The sequence below is a fragment of the Melopsittacus undulatus genome, chromosome 8 (genome assembly GCF_012275295.1).
Source record: "Melopsittacus undulatus isolate bMelUnd1 chromosome 8, bMelUnd1.mat.Z, whole genome shotgun sequence".
Taxonomy (NCBI): domain Eukaryota; kingdom Metazoa; phylum Chordata; class Aves; order Psittaciformes; family Psittaculidae; genus Melopsittacus; species Melopsittacus undulatus.
This window is the reverse complement of record NC_047534.1, coordinates 2,717,841-2,732,856: the sequence shown is the minus strand read 5'-3', so window position 1 is coordinate 2,732,856 and position 15,016 is coordinate 2,717,841. Positions and strand designations below refer to the sequence as shown.

Here is a 15,016-nt window from a genome sequence, read left to right as displayed (position 1 = left end):
CCTTTCCTTTCCTTTCCTTTCCTTTCCTTTCCTTTCCTTTCCTTTCCTTTCCTTTCCTTTCCTTTCCTTTCCTTTCCTTTCCTTTCCTTTCCTTTCCTTTCCTTTCCTTTCCTTTCCTTTCCTTTCCTTTCCTTTCCTTTCCTTTCCTTTCCTTTCCTTTCCTTTCCTTTCCTTTCCTTTCCTTTCCTTTCCTTTCCTTTCCTTTCCTTTCCTTTCCTTTCCTTTCCTTTCCTTTCCTTTCCTTTCCTTTCCTTTCCTTTCCTTTCCTTTCCTTTCCTTTCCTTTCCTTTCCTTTCCTTTCCTTTCCTTTCCTTTCCTTTCCTTTCCTTTCCTTTCCTTTCCTTTCCTTTCCTTTCCTTTCCTTTCCTTTCCTTTCCTTTCCTTTCCTTTCCTTTCCTTTCCTTTCCTTTCCTTTCCTTTCCTTTCCTTTCCTTTCCTTTCCTTTCCTTTCCTTTCCTTTCCTTTCCTTTCCTTTCCTTTCCTTTCCTTTCCTTTCCTTTCCTTTCCTTTCCTTTCCTTTCCTTTCCTTTCCTTTCCTTTCCTTTCCTTTCCTTTCCTTTCCTTTCCTTTCCTTTCCTTTCCTTTCCTTTCCTTTCCTTTCCTTTCCTTTCCTTTCCTTTCCTTTCCTTTCCTTTCCTTTCCTTTCCTTTCCTTTCCTTTCCTTTTCCTTTTCCTTTCCTTTCCTTTCCTTTCCTTTCCTTTCCTTTCCTTTCCTTTCCTTTCCTTTCCTTTCCTTTCCTTTCCTTTCCTTTCCTTTCCTTTCCTTTCCTTTCCTTTCCTTTCCTTTCCTTTCCTTTCCTTTCCTTTCCTTTCCTTTCCTTTCCTTTCCTTTCCTTTCCTTTCCTTTCCTTTCCTTTCCTTTCCTCCCTTCCCTCCTTCCTTTCCCTTTCCCTTCTTCCCTCCTTTCCTTCCTTCTCACTTCCCCTCCTTAACTTCCATTCACCTTCCCTTCATTCCTCCTTCTCCCTTCCCTCCTTTCCTTCTTTTCCCTTTCCCTCCTTCCTTTTTTACTTCCTTCCTTTCCTTCCTCCTTCCCTTTTACTTCCTCTTTATGTCCTCTCCTTTTCTCCTTTCCTTCTCCATTCCCTACCTTCTTTCCTTCCTCCTCCTGTTCTCCCACCTCAGGAGCTGGGAAGCAGATATGGACACTGTCCCCCTGCAGCTTCCATAGTACTTGGTCCCCAAATAACCCCAGCACCCCTTGGAGGCTGCATCCCCTCTGCTTCATCCTTGTATGGAGCCCCTCATCCTCCCTACCCTGTGCCTTCATCCCGCAAGAGGATGGAGATGGATGTGAGGAGCCAGAGAGGTGATGGCATAGTTGGATGGGGTCTGCCCATCCTCTTCCTCCTCCTCTTCCTGACCTCCTCCCTCATCTATGTCCTTTCCATCCCTTGGTTTCAAGCCCTGGGGCTGTGAGTGGGATCAGACCCATCCATCCATCTATGAGCCCATCACCAGGGCATCAGGTCAACCCCCGCCTCGGGCCATTTTCCACCCCAAAAGCTGTGTCACCCCAATGTGGCATCACCCCAGGACTGATGTTAGTCAGCAGGGAGGGGAAGCCCTGCCCTGCCTTGGGTTGACTCACCCCGAAGTGGGGTGCAGGGCACCTCACTGTGCCATGATAGGGACAAGGATGGTAATGGGGCATGGGTATCAATAGCAGGGGCCAGCAGGATGCTGAGCATGGTCCCTCTCGGCGCATCCACGCCGAGAGGGACCATGCTCAGCATCCTGCTGGCCAGAGACCCCATAGCACTGAATGCAGGGCTCCCTATGTGGCCATAATAAACACTTTGGAAATACCCTTCCCATCCCCATTTTCCCATAGGAAAAAGTAGGGAATTCCCTTAAATCCTATGGATCAGGGAGCCCTGTGCCCATAATAAACACTTTGGGAATACCATTCCCATCCCATCCCCATTTTCCCATAGGAAAAAGTGGGGAACTCCTTTAAACCCTATGGATTAGGGAGCCCTGTGCCCATAATAAACACTTTGGGAATACCCTTCCCATCCCATCCCCATTTTCCCATAGGAAAAAGTGGGGAATTCCCTTAAACCCTATGGATTAGGGAGCCCTGTGCCCATAATAAACACTTTGGGAATACCCTTCCCATCCCATCCCCATTTTCCCATAGGAAAAAGTGGGAATTCCCTTAAACCCACCCAATCCCAACCCACAAACCACCCATAGAGGGCGCAGCGGCCAAAGAACTACAACTCCCATCACCCCCGCGTCAGCGCATGCGTAACTCCAGTGGGCGGGCCCTCGGGGCGAAGCTCCACGCTGATTGGTCGAAGTCCTTGTCCATCACCCCCTTGTGCCCCGCCCCGCCCCGCCGCGGCGGTGCCTGCCCCGGGGCTCGGCGCGCGCGATCCCGATCGGGATCGGGACCGGGATCGGGATCGGGATCAATTACCGGTAACCGATCCCTATAACCGGTAACGGGGGATATCCCCCCCCCCCCCTTCCGTATCCCATTCCGGTACCGACCCCCGGCGGGATCCCCCGGCCCCGCCCGCCCCTCCCGGTACCGTGCTCCACCATGATGAAGTTTCGGTTCCGGCGGCAGGGTGCCGACCCGCACCGGGACCGCATCCGGCACGACCTGTTCGCCTTCAGTAAGGTAAGGGCGGCGATGGGGGGGGGGGTACGGGAGCACCGGGAGCACCGGGGGTGCGGGTACACCCCGCTCCCATGGGAACCGGGGAGCACCGCAACGGGAGCCCCCCGAGGTAGGGATGCAGCAATGGGGGATCCCGAGGGGGTATCCACCGCAACGGGACCCCCCGGTGCGTGGCTGTGGGGTGCCGGTCTCCCTCGGGGTGCAGAGGGCATCCCGGCCGCGGGGTGTCCCCATCCCGCACCCCGAGAGGGATGTGACCCCCGTATCCAGTCCCTGCATCCCTATGGGTTCCTCCCAGTCTCGCACATTGGCAGCGGTGTTTTGGGGTGCCCTGGAGCATCCCTGTCTGCAATGGGGGGGGGGGAGGTCAGGCCCTCATCCTGCCCAAGGATGGGGTATGGGGGGGCTGGACCCCAATGTCAGCAGGAGGGGATGTGGTGGTGATGCGGGGGCTCCCATTGCACCCCAAGGATGTCTCTGGGGGGTACCCGAGGCCCAGAGCTTGGTCCCACACTTGGTTTCCTGCTGTGGGGCCATCAAACACCCGGGGGGGACCCTTGGGTGCAGGACCCATCCCTTGGTGGATGGGGGTGCCCATGGGTGCACCCCATCCCGGGACTCCCATGGTGTTGGGACCACAGCAGCGGCAGCAGCCCCAGGCTGAGCCCTGCCCGTGTCCATCCATCCCTTGGCAGCATCCTGGCATCGGACGCTTCCCTAAAGTCCTGGTGGGGACTATGGAGGCATCCCCACATCACCCTGAGATGGGATGTGCCACGATGTGGGGGGGGGTGGGGGGGGTCAGAGCAGCACCCACCACCCCAACACATCCCTATCCCCCCAAACCCCACTGCTATGGGTGAAGGTCCGGCCGGGACACAAGCCTCACCCCATCCAGAGCCCCCCAGTTTTAGTGGGGATGATCCCACATCCGCATCCCACCCAAGCAGCCTCCCCATAGGGTCTGCATCCACCGGGACACGGCAGGGGGGCTGGGACCAGCCCCTCTCCATGCAGCCCAGCACTGGGGCCGCTGGTTTCCCACCTGCCTCCCATTAGCGGTTGTTTTCCCTCCCGAGCTCCAGCAATCCTGGGATTTGCTGTGATTTGGCCGGGAATGCTCCTTGGCCAGCACAGGCTGCCGGATGCGGCCCCATTGCCGGCTGGGAGGAAGGGCTGTGGATGGGGGGCTGCCAGTGGGTCCCCCATGGAGATGGGGGTGCAGGGAGTGCAGTGCTATGGGGTTTGCTGTCGTTGTCATAGTGGTGTCCAGCCTAAAGCATCCCTGCTCCTGCCCTCATCCTCCGGTGCAATGCGCATCCCTATGGGATTTGGGGTGATGCTGTGTGGGGCTGCCACATGCTCACCCCCCTGCCCCCCCCAGCCACACTGGGACCCTCTGGATGGAGCAGGGATGTTGCCGTACTCCTAAAGGTGTCCCTATAGAGGGGAATGGGATCCGGGAGGTGACTGTGGCTGTGCCAACGGGTGCAAAGAGCCGCCCCAGACAAAGGGATCGGGTCAGGATCCGGCCAGGCTGGCTCCGGCTGTGTCCCTATCATCCCATCGGCTGTCGCTGCTCAGCCAAGCTGCCCCCAGGGCTTCCCCCCCCCCAACAATGCCCTCACCTTAGGGTGTCCCCTGTGTCCCCCAGTGCCGGGTGCCTCCTGCGTGCCCACACATGCCATGGGTGGCCAGGACTTCCTTGGGAAGGTGCCTGTGGGCACATGGCTCCGGCAGGGACATCCCCTGCACTGGTGGCTCCTGCTTGCCTGGTTCTGCCACCCGGCACCATGGACCCCAGGGATGCTGGTGGGGATGGGCTGGATCCCACTTCCTCCCAGGGCTTCTGTGCCTGGGGTATGGGGTTAGAGTGGGGTCCCAATGGGTGCAAGCTCAGATGGACCCTGGCCCTTGGGTTGGGTAGGTTTTGGGGGTGTCAGGTGGGAACGGGGTGAGCAGTGATGTCCCCTCCCCAAGGACCACAGTGGTGGTATATTGGTGAGGCAGCATCCTCATGGCTCTCCATCCCGGCCAGTGTGGGCTCAGAGCCATAGGGATGAAGGGGGGATTTGGGGGGTGTCCCCACTCTGACCTTCCCATACCCCCCACAGACAGTGGAGCACGGCTTCCCCAGCCAGCCCAGCGCCCTGGCCTATGACCCTGTGCTGCGTGTGATGGCCATCGGCACCAAGGCTGGAGCAGTGAAGCTGTATCCTTTTCCCACCCATGGGGCAGGAGGTGAGGACCCCCCCGACCTCCCCATCCCATCCCACTGCAGACACGGCCATGCTGTGTTCCCATCCCTCCATCCGGCTCCGGCACTGATGGGGTGACTGTAGGACCCCCCCAATGCCCACACCACCGTGGGAACCATCCCGGCTGGCATCCCATGCTATGGGGGGGGGTGCATCCCGCTGTTATCCCATCGGGCTCCCATCATCCATGGGGCAGCAGGGCCTCTGGCCGGCCTGGCGCCGGGGTGAGGGGCACTGATGGGCACTGATCCCATTCCCGAGGGGGGGCACACACACGAGGATGTGGGGCCCGGTTGGGCTTTGTTGCCGGCGGCGTGTGCTGGCCGGCGGCCAGGCTGGGGCTGGATGCGGCCGCGCTCGGGGGCCCCGCGCCATTGGAATGTGGGGTGGGAAGGGGGAGGGGGGGGGCGGCTGTGCCTGCAGCAGGGTCAGCAATGGGGGGGGGTCCCCATTGCATTCCCTGCCCCCCCGGTACAAAGATGGTGTGGGGAAGGGGGGGTTGGTGCTGCCGGTGCCAGCCCGGCTGCGATGTCGCCGGGTGCTCCACTGGGATGCTGGGCTCTGGAGCGCTGGATCCAGCCATGCCCATAGGGAACCCTCTGTGTGGGGCAGGAATGACCCTGAGCATTGCTGTGGGGTGGCTGTGGGGTGCTCCCGGCCCCGCTCTGGTTGCAGCTGGGATCATGGTTTGGGTTGGAAGGGACCTTTGGTGGTCATCCCCTGATCCAGCCCCACTGCAGCGAGCAGGGAAGATGCTTCTGGAGGCTCCCGGGGCCAGGCGGCAGCCGGAGCTGGCCTGACTGGTGCTACTGGTTAGTGGGGGCACCCATGGGTGCTTCCTGAGCAGGGGTGGGTGGATCCAGCTGCAGACAAGGGGTTTCCACTGCCTGGGGCATCTCCTGGGGCTTGGACACCCATTGCAGTGAGCTGGTGTCACCAGTGCTCCTGGGACACTGTTTGGGATGGGGAAAGCCCCCAGGATGGCATCCCCCATCCTTATAGCATCCAGAACCCTGTGTATGTGTGTGTGTGCCTTGGTCTCCCTGCATCCTTTAATGCTGCCATACAGCTCCTGCCTGTTGGTCCAGGCAGAGCCGCTGGGCTGGTTCCTTGTGCCAGGGGGGCAATGGGGGCACCCAGCAGCGATGCCAAGGCACAGCCATGCAGCGCCCCGGTGGCACCGGCATGGGGCAAGGCAGTGCTATGGGATGCTGGGGAGCACCGTGTGGGGCAAGGCAGTGCTATGGGATGCTGGGGAGCACCATGTGGGGCAAGGCACTGCTATGGGATGCTGGGGAGCACCGTGTGGGGCAAGGCAGTGCTATGGGATGCTGGGGAGCACCGTGTGGGGCAAGGCAGTGCTATGGGATGCTGGGGAGCACCGTGTGGGGCAAGGCACTGCTATGGGATGCTGGGGAGCACCGAGTGGGGCAAGGCAGTGCTATGGGATGCTGGGGAGCACCGTGTGGGTCCTGCCCCGGTTCCTGCTGAGCGGCGTCGCCGGCGGAGGAGCCGGGACCAGTCTGGTGAGTGAGGCTGTGCCAGCACATGCCGATCCCCACCCTGCACTGGGGCTGCCGGCGCCTCTGCTCCGGAACAAGGAGTGGTGGAGGGCAGGAGCCGGCCTGGCCTCGCACACCCACGGCGGCCGCGTGCCGGCCGCATCCTGACCCGCGGCGTTCCGGTGCATCCCAGACAGGGATGGTTTGGATGCCGGAGAGGGAGGATGCAGCAGGGGATGGAGCCATAGGGGAAGGGTGATGGGTTATAGCTTAAACAGGGGAGTTCAGGTTAGATCCAAGTTCTTCCCTATGAGGGTGCCCAGAGAAGCTGTGGCTGCCCCATCCCTGGCAGTGCTCAAGGCCAGGTTGGACACAGGGGCTTGGAGCAGCTGCTCCAGTGGAAGGGGTCCCTGCTTGGAGCTGGATGAGCTTTAAGGTCCCTTCCAACCCAAACCAGGCTGGGATTCAATGGTGGTACCAAGCCTGGTCCAGCATCAGGGATGCTCTGACCTGGCTCTTTGCAGGGCCATGGGGCTGAACTGCTGATAGGCCTGGGGGTGTGGAGGGGTAATTTAGGGGTCTGTGGGTTCATTTAGGGCAGGGGGGGGCTCTACCCTCGTTATTCCTTTAACGGCCCCCCCAGATATGGCGCGCCAGGCGTGGAGCTGACCGGCTTGCACAAGGAGACAGCCACTGTCACCCAGCTGCACTTCCTCCCTGGCCAGGTAGGGATGTGTGTGTGTGCTTGGGGGTCCTGGGGGGCAGCTCTCCTTGTGCCCCATCCCACCCCATTGTCACTGTGTGTGTGTTTGGGGGTCCTGGGGGTCAGCTCTCCTTGTGCCCCATCCCACCCCATTGTCACTGTGTGTGTGTTTGGGGGTCCTGGGGGTCAGCTCTCCTTGTGCCCCATCCCACCCCATTGTCACTGTGTGTGTGTGTGCTTGGGGGTCCCGGGGGTCAGCTCTCCTTGTGCCCCATCCCACCCCATTGTCACTGTGTGTGTGTGTGTTTGGGGGTCCTGGGGGGCAGCTCTCCTTGTGCCCCATCCCACCCCATTGTCACTGTGTGTGTGTGTGTTTGGGGGTCCTGGGGAGCAGCTCTCCTTGTGCCCCATCCCACCCCATTGTCACTGTGTGTGTGTGTGTTTGGGGGTCCCGGGGCGCAGCTCTCCTTGTTCTCCATCCCACCCCATTGTCACTGTGTGTGTGTGTGTTTGGGGGTCCTAGGGGTCAGCTCTCCTTGTGCCCCATCCCACCCCATTGTCACTGTGTGTGTGTACCTGGGGGTCCCGGGGGCAGCTCTCCTTGTGCCCCATCCCACCCCATTGTCACTGTGTGTCCCCCCCAGGGCTGGCTCCTGTCCCTGCTGGATGACAACACCCTGCACCTCTGGGAGGTGTGCCAGAGGGATGGATGCTCCCACCTGGAAGAGACCCGAAGCTTCGGCCTCCCTGGACGCCCAGGGTCTGATAAGCACCGAGTGCTTGTTTGGGGGGTGTCTGCAGTCGCTCCCCCATAGGGCTGCTGGCTGGGAATGGTGTGTGGGAGCTCCCAAGGTCCCCTCCGTGGCGCTGGTTTATCAGCTGGATGCTCCTCTGATCCCAGCCGGGATGGGATAACACAGCCTGGAGCTTTTTATAGGCACCGATAGGGCACAGGGGTGATAACGGCTCCGATGGATTCAGTGCTGAGGCTCTCCCTGTCCTTTGGGGCCCATGGGGATGCAGCGCTGGGGAATGGGATGTTTGGGGTCTCTGCTGCTTCCCCATCACAGGGCTGACCCAAGCCCCCCATTCCCCTCTGTAGGTGCTCTCCTGGCATCACCCGGGTGACGGTGGTGCTGCCCACATCCTGCTGTGCTGTGGCCTGCCTGGGTACTGAGGGTGGTGCAGTGTACTTCCTCTCCCTGCCCACCCTGGTGCTGCTGGAGGACAGAACCCTGTTCCCGGATGAGGTCCTGCAGAGGTGAGCCCTGCAAACCCCACACCCCCTCCCCACAGATCCCAGCACCCCCATCCTGTCCCCTCCATGCAGTGTTCCGGATGAGTACCGCTGTGGGAAGGCACTGGGACCGGTGGAGTCCATCCAGGAGCATCCGCAGGACAACAACCGGCTCCTCATCGGCTACAGCCGGGGACTGGTGGTACTCTGGGAGCAGAGCACACGTGTGGTCCAGCACCTCTTCCTTGGGAACCAGGTACAAGGGGTGAAGGGGGACATGGCCTTGTGCGTGTGGTGCTGAGCATCCTCTGTGTGGGTGCTGAGCATCCTCTGTGTGCCCCCGCAGCAGTTGGAGAGCCTGGCTTGGGAGCAGAGTGGGAAGAGCATCGTCAGCTCCCACAGTGATGGGGGGTACATGGTGTGGGCCGTCAGTGGGGCCGGACAGAAGACCCAGCAGCCCGTCATGTCCACCATCCCCTATGGTATGGGGTTAAGAGGGGAGGTGAAGGGGGTTGGGGCTGATGGTGCTGTCCTGGTGTTGCTGCTGCAGATCAGGGTTGGGATCTGTGTCTGCTGGAGGGCAGGAGGCTCTGCAGAGGGATGTGGCCAGGCTGGATCCATGGGTTGTGGCTGATGGGATGAGGATCCACAAGGCAAAGTGCTGGGTCCTGCACTTGGTCACAACAGCCCCAGGCAGTGCTGCAGGCCTGGGGCAGAGTGGTTGGATGCTGCTCATGGAAGAGGAGCTGGTGTGTTGGTTAATGACAGCTGAACATGAGCAGCCCCCAGCATCCTGGTCTGTACCAGCACCAGTGCGGCAGCAGGGACAGGGCAGGGATTGTGCCCCTGTGCTGGGCACTGGGGAGGCTGCACCTGAATCCTGTGCTCAGCTCTGGTCCCTTCACTGCAAGAGAGACCTTGAGGTGCTGGATGGGGCCAGAGAAGGGAATGGAGCTGGAGCAGGGCCTGGAGCACAAGAGATGGGGAAGGGCTGAGGGACCTGGGGGGTTCAGATGGAGAAGAGAAGGCTCAGGGGGGACCTGATAGCTCCCTCCAAGTGCCTGCAGGAGAATGGAGCCAGGAGGGGCTGGGCTCTGCTCCCAAGGAACAAGGGATGGGACAAGAGGAAACGGCCTCAAGCTGCACCAGGGCAGGTTTAGATGGAGCTGAGGAACAATTCCTGCCCCACAGGGTGCTCAGCATTGGAACAGCTGCCCAGGGCAGGGCTGCAGGCACCGGCCCTACAAGTGCTCACAAACCCCATAGCCGAGGCCTCAGTGCCATGGGGCAGGGGTGGCTCTGGGGTCTCAGTTGCACTCCATGATCCAGGTTTCCTCCATACTCACTGACCCAATGACTCATTTCAGGTCCATTCCCTTGCAAAGCCATCAGCAAAATCCTGTGGCGGACCTGCGAGTCGGGGTACGTCCATAGGGCACAGTGGGGATGCGGGCAGGGTGTCCTGCGGGGTCTGATGGATGCTGCTTCCTCCCTGCCCAGGAACCCCTTCATCATCTTCAGCGGGGGGATGCCAAGGGCCAGCTATGGGGACCGGCACTGTGTGAGTGTGCTGCAGGGACAGACCCTGGCCACGCTCGACTTCACCTCTAGGGTCATTGACTTCTTCACTGTGCACAGCCCCGAGGTGCCCGAGGGAGGTAGGTCCTTATGGGGACACCTTGTGTATGGCACAGTGTATGTGTATGGGGGGGTCTCTGTTATCAGCACCCATCTGTGCCCCCCCAGGCTTTGAGAACCCCCGTGCCCTCGTGGTGCTGGTGGAGGAGGAGCTGGTGGCCATAGACCTGCGCACACCGGGATGGCCGAGCATCCCTGCGCCGTACCTGGCACCGCTGCACTCCTCTGCCATCACCTGCTCCTGCCACGTCTCCAATGTGCCCCTCAAGCTCTGGGAGAGGATCATCAGTGCTGGGGAGCAGCAGAGCCCCCGGCTCTCCTGTGCTGTGAGTGATGGGGATGTTGGGGTGCATGAGCCCCATGGGGTGCGCCAATGGGGTCAGTCCCTCCCGATGGGTTCAGTCCTTCCTGTCTCTCCCTTCCAGGCTTGGCCCATTGATGGGGGGAAGAACCTGGCACAGGAGCCCACACAAAGGGGGCTTCTCCTCACGGGGTGAGTGGCCTGGGGAACTCCAAATGCACCCCTAGAGGAGAGATGGGGGGGGGGGGGTGACACACACATCTCACCCCATTCCTGCAGTGGGGAATGGGATGGGTTGGGCTGCCTCATTCCCCATCCCTCATTGATGTGTCACCCCCTGCCCCCCCATCTGCCTGCACACAGGCAGCCCTTGTTAGCAGGCAGATGTCAGGGCCCTGCACTAACCCCATACCCCCCCTCTGGTTTCCAGGCATGAGGATGGCACCGTGCGGTTCTGGGATGCCTCAGGGGTCTCCCTGAAGCCCCTCTACAAGCTGGGCACTGCCAGCATCTTCCAGACCGACTGTGAGCACAACGACAGCCTCAACCAGGCGGCCGAGGAGGAGTGGCCTCCATTCCGCAAGGTGGGCACCCCAACACCCTCCTCTGCCCCCCCAGCACCCCAGTGTGGGACACACAAGCCCCATAGATGGGCAGTGAGGATGGAGCCGTCCCGGCATCGCACCGCGGACGTGTGCCTGCATCCCGGGCGCAGCTGCTGTGTGCCTGCCTATGGGGACAACAAGGGATGCTTGTTCCATGTGCCATGACTTGTGGGTCTGCCCCAGTGTGGGGCCGGGGGGGGGCACGTGGGGACAGACATGTCCCAGGCATCATGCCCAGAGCAGCCCGTGCGCTGCAGCTGGTGGGGGGGACATTGGGGTGCACTGAGGGGGGGCTGCCCCATAGCGGTACCAAGGTGCCCAGCCCCACAGCCCCTCTTTTCCTCCCATAGGTGGGCTGCTTTGATCCCTACAGTGACGACCCACGCCTGGGGGTGCAGAAGATTGCTCTGTGCAAGTACACGGCCAAGATGGTGGTGGCTGGGACAGCAGGGCAGGTAGGGCAGAGTGGGGTCTGACCCCCCCCAGACCCTGCAGCCCCACATGAAGGGCTCCTCCCCATGGGGTTTAGCCCCTCCCTTGCAGCAGTGTGGCCATCATAGGGGCAGGGGCTTCATCCTGCATCCCCTGCAGGTGCTGGTGATGGAGCTGAGCGATGAGAAGTCAGAGCATGCAGTGAGTGTGGCCACCGTGGACCTGCTGCAGGACCGGGAGGGCTTCACCTGGAAGGGCCACGACCGGCTGGCCCCACGGAACGGGCCCTTGCCCTTCAGCCCTGGCTTCCAGCCCAGTGTCCTGGTGCAGTGTGTGCCCCCTGCCGCCGTCACCGCCGTCACCCTCCACTCCGAATGGAACCTCGTGGCCTTCGGCACCAGCCACGGCTTCGGGCTCTTTGACTATTACCGGCGCAACCCCGTCCTGGCCAGGTATATGGGGCAGAGGGATGGGGATCGCGGTGCTGGGGTGATGGGTGCTGAGCAGCATCGGTGCCCACAGGTGCACACTGCACCCCAATGACTCCCTGGCCATGGAGGGGCCCCTGTCCCGGGTGAAGTCCCTTAAGAAGTCCCTGCGGCAGTCGTTCCGGCGCATCCGCAAGAGCCGCGTGTCGGGCAAGAAGAGGCTCAGCACCGGCAGCCCCTCCAGCAAGGTGGGTATGGGGGGAGCATCCCCCTGCTCCGCATCCCTATGGAGCAATGGGGCTGATCCCACATCCCCTCTATGCAGGTCCAGGAGGCCAATGCTCAGCTGGCGGAGCAGGCAGGACCCCCCGAGGTGGAGATGACACCAGTGCAGCGCCGCATTGAGCCGCGCTCTGCCGATGACTCCCTCTCTGGGGTCGTGCGGTGCCTTTACTTCGCTGACACCTTCCTGCGGGATGGTGAGAGCCCCTGTCCTGGACCCCCCCCCACCATGGAGCTGTGGGTCTGGCTATGGGGATGGGGGCTCTGATGCTGCTCCCGTCCCACAGCCGCACACCACGGCCCCACAATGTGGGCAGGGACCAACTCGGGGTCGGTGTTCGCCTATGCCCTGGAGGTGCCGTCGCAGGAGAAGTTCTCGGAGCGGGCGGTGGAGGCAGTGCTGGGGAAGGAGATCCAGCTCATGCACCGTGCGCCCGTGGTGGCCATCGCGGTGCTGGACGGGAGGGGGAACCCCCTGCCCGAGCCCTATGAGGTGTCAAGGGACCTGGCCAAGGCTCCGGACATGCAGGGGAGTCACTCCATGCTCATCTCCTCCGAGGAGCAGTTCAAGGTGAGCGTGGGCATCACCACCGTGTGCTGTGTGGGTATCCCCATTGCTCCGGGTGCAGGGGTAGGGATGGAGGTGCTTGGGGCATCCCTATGGTGGTGATGCTGCCCCTTGCTCAGGGCTCTGCTCTCCCACCCCATAGGTCTTCACCCTGCCCAAAGTGAGCGCCAAGACCAAGTTCAAGCTGACGGCCCATGAAGGCTGCCGGGTGCGGAAGGTGGCTCTGGTGAGCCTGGCGAGCGCCGGCTCCGAGGAGCGGCAGGAGAACTGCCTGGTCTGCCTCACCAACCTGGGTGACATCCACATCTTCACCGTGCCTGGCCTGCGGCCGCAGGTGCACTATGGCTGCATCCGGAAGGAGGACATCAGCGGCATCGCCTCCTGTGTCTTCACCAAGCATGGGCAGGGTGAGGGCTGGGGTGATGTGTGTGTGAGGTGGGATTTGGGCTGCATCCCATGGGATGCTCCTGAGGCTCTGCCGTGTTCCCTGCTCCAGGTTTCTATCTGATCTCCCCATCCGAGTTCGAGCGCTTCTCGCTGAGCGCCAGGAACGTGACGGAGCCGCTGTGCCGGCTGGAGGTCTCCCGGCTCCAGGACACCTCCTGCCTCAGGTATCCCAGCATCCCGGTGCCCTCATCCCATGGCACCAGCTCCATCAATAACCTCCCTGCCTTTCCTTCCAGCAACAGCTCTATGGCAACACCGAAGCTGCCGCAAGCCAACGGTACCCACGTCCTGTGCAGCCCTGAGGGACCACACTCACCCACCAACAGTGACCGTGAGTGGTGACACTGTCCCCTCCGTGCCCATCACATCCTCCCCATGGCCCTATGGACCTGACCCCGTGTCCTGCCTGCGCCCCATCCAACCCTCCCATCCCCATAGGGTCCCCTGAGGAGCACCCGGCTGCCTTCTCGCCCAGCTCCATGGACTCCCCCAACAGCAGCATGGAGAACCCTCTGGACACCACTGGGGACATCACCGTGGAGGAAGTGAAGGATTTCCTGGCGTGAGTATGGTGGGAATGGTGTAACCGGTGCCCGTGGTGCTGTCACCAGTGCTGATATCCCATTGGGGGTCCATGGGCTGCCTCTCACCCTGCTTCACCCCCAGATCCTCAGAGGAAGTGGAGAGGAACCTGAGGAACGCCAGCGAGGACGAGGCCAGGCCCACAGGGATCCTCATCAAGTGAGGTGTGTGTGGGGCTGGTGGCCATGGGGCTGGTGGTCATGGGGCTGGGTGGCCCCACAGCATGGCTGCAACCCCATGGGCTTCAGGGCTGGGACCCCCATCCAGCATAACGGGGCTGTGACCCCTAAAGGGGGATAGGGGAGGGCAGCATCCATCTCCATCCCGTTCTCAAGGGGGGATGCATCCGTCCCCAGGCAGCACCAGCCTCCCTGACCCATCTCAGTGCTCGGATTCCCGGGATGCGCGACTCGACTGGACCCCCCCCCCCCCATGTAACGTAGACTCGTCTGTTCTCTAACACCCACCGGCTCCCCCCGGTCCCCCCCGCCCGGCCCCGGGCTCCATGGTGCACAGGACTCATCCTGGGGGAGATCCCGTTCCTCTTGGACACGCTCCATGGCTCCAGAGCCAGGGGGATGCTGCTGCTGATGCTGGGGCTTGTGGGCACCCCCCTCATCCCCTGGTTTGGTCCATTGGGAAAGTGGGGGGCCGGGAGCCCCCGGGCAGGGCCCTCCCATCCCCTGGTCTGTGTTTACATGCCCGGCTCCCTGCAGTTTACAGCCCCATCCCCAGCCTGCAGCAGCTCCATGGGATACCCCATTCCCAGGGCATCCCAGTGTGGATCCCGCTGCTCCAAGGTGGGCACTGGAAGGCTTAAGCAGCCTGGGGTTTGGGGGGGTCACAGGTGGCCTTTTTCTCTTAGTGGCTTCTCCAAGGGCTATTGTCCAGGTTGGGCTCGGTGCCTGCTGCTCCTTTGACACTAATTCCTGCCACGGGTGGGGTTGGGATGGGAACACACCAGCTCCTGGTCCATGCTGGTGCTGGGATGGGGGGATACGGATGGAATACGGGGGTACCCCAACCCCTTCTTGCCCCAACCCGGGGGTCTCACTGTGCCAAATCCCCCCCTGGCCTGCCTCATCCTCACCGGGGGCTGCTGTGATGCTGGCTCTGGTCCATAGCACCCGTCCCTATGTGGCTCTAGGGCTCAGCCTGGTACTTCCCCTCCCCTTTAGGGGATGTGGGGCCATTTTGGACCCCCCCCCCCCAGGCTCTCTTGCGGTACGTGTGTGGCTGGGGGGGCCGGGAAGGCTCTGTCGGGGCTGTAGCGTCCTTGGTAGAACCCCCCCCACTCATCCTTCTGTTTGTTTTTTTGGTAAGATGAATTTAGCAATGTTTAGTTATTAAAAATACTGGTTTTTAATATTGAAAATAAAGCATTTAATATCAACTGCCCAG

The 15,016-nt window shown here is 61.5% G+C and overlaps 1 protein-coding gene across 1 annotated transcript; it reads left to right on the top strand.

Annotated features, from left to right (window-relative positions):
• Positions 1 to 2,352: 2,352 nt before the first annotated feature.
• Positions 2,353 to 15,008, top strand: LLGL1 (LLGL scribble cell polarity complex component 1). Its single transcript, XM_034065734.1, has 23 exons — positions 2,353 to 2,632; positions 4,747 to 4,844; positions 7,036 to 7,117; positions 7,740 to 7,855; positions 8,198 to 8,356; positions 8,426 to 8,588; positions 8,679 to 8,814; positions 9,700 to 9,754; positions 9,833 to 9,990; positions 10,079 to 10,296; positions 10,396 to 10,463; positions 10,702 to 10,855; positions 11,227 to 11,331; positions 11,468 to 11,760; positions 11,831 to 11,984; positions 12,062 to 12,215; positions 12,306 to 12,589; positions 12,729 to 12,993; positions 13,083 to 13,197; positions 13,270 to 13,364; positions 13,472 to 13,595; positions 13,700 to 13,779; positions 13,972 to 15,008. The coding sequence occupies exons 1-22, from the start codon at positions 2,552 to 2,554 to the stop codon at positions 13,776 to 13,778; spliced, it is 3,156 nt and encodes a 1,051-aa protein (XP_033921625.1). The 5' UTR covers positions 2,353 to 2,551; the 3' UTR covers position 13,779; positions 13,972 to 15,008.
• The last annotated feature ends 8 nt before the right edge of the window (positions 15,009 to 15,016 follow it).

Excerpts from the sequence above, each read along its gene's own strand:
- LLGL1 (XM_034065734.1), top strand. The coding sequence starts at position 2,552 with ATGATGAAGTTTCGGTTCCGGCGGCAGGGTGCCGACCCGCACCGGGAC. Across the intron at positions 7,856-8,197 it reads GGCCTCCCTGGACGCCCAGG|GTGCTCTCCTGGCATCACCC; the intron begins GTCTGATAAGCA and ends TCCCCTCTGTAG. Across the intron at positions 8,589-8,678 it reads ACCTCTTCCTTGGGAACCAG|CAGTTGGAGAGCCTGGCTTG; the intron begins GTACAAGGGGTG and ends GTGCCCCCGCAG.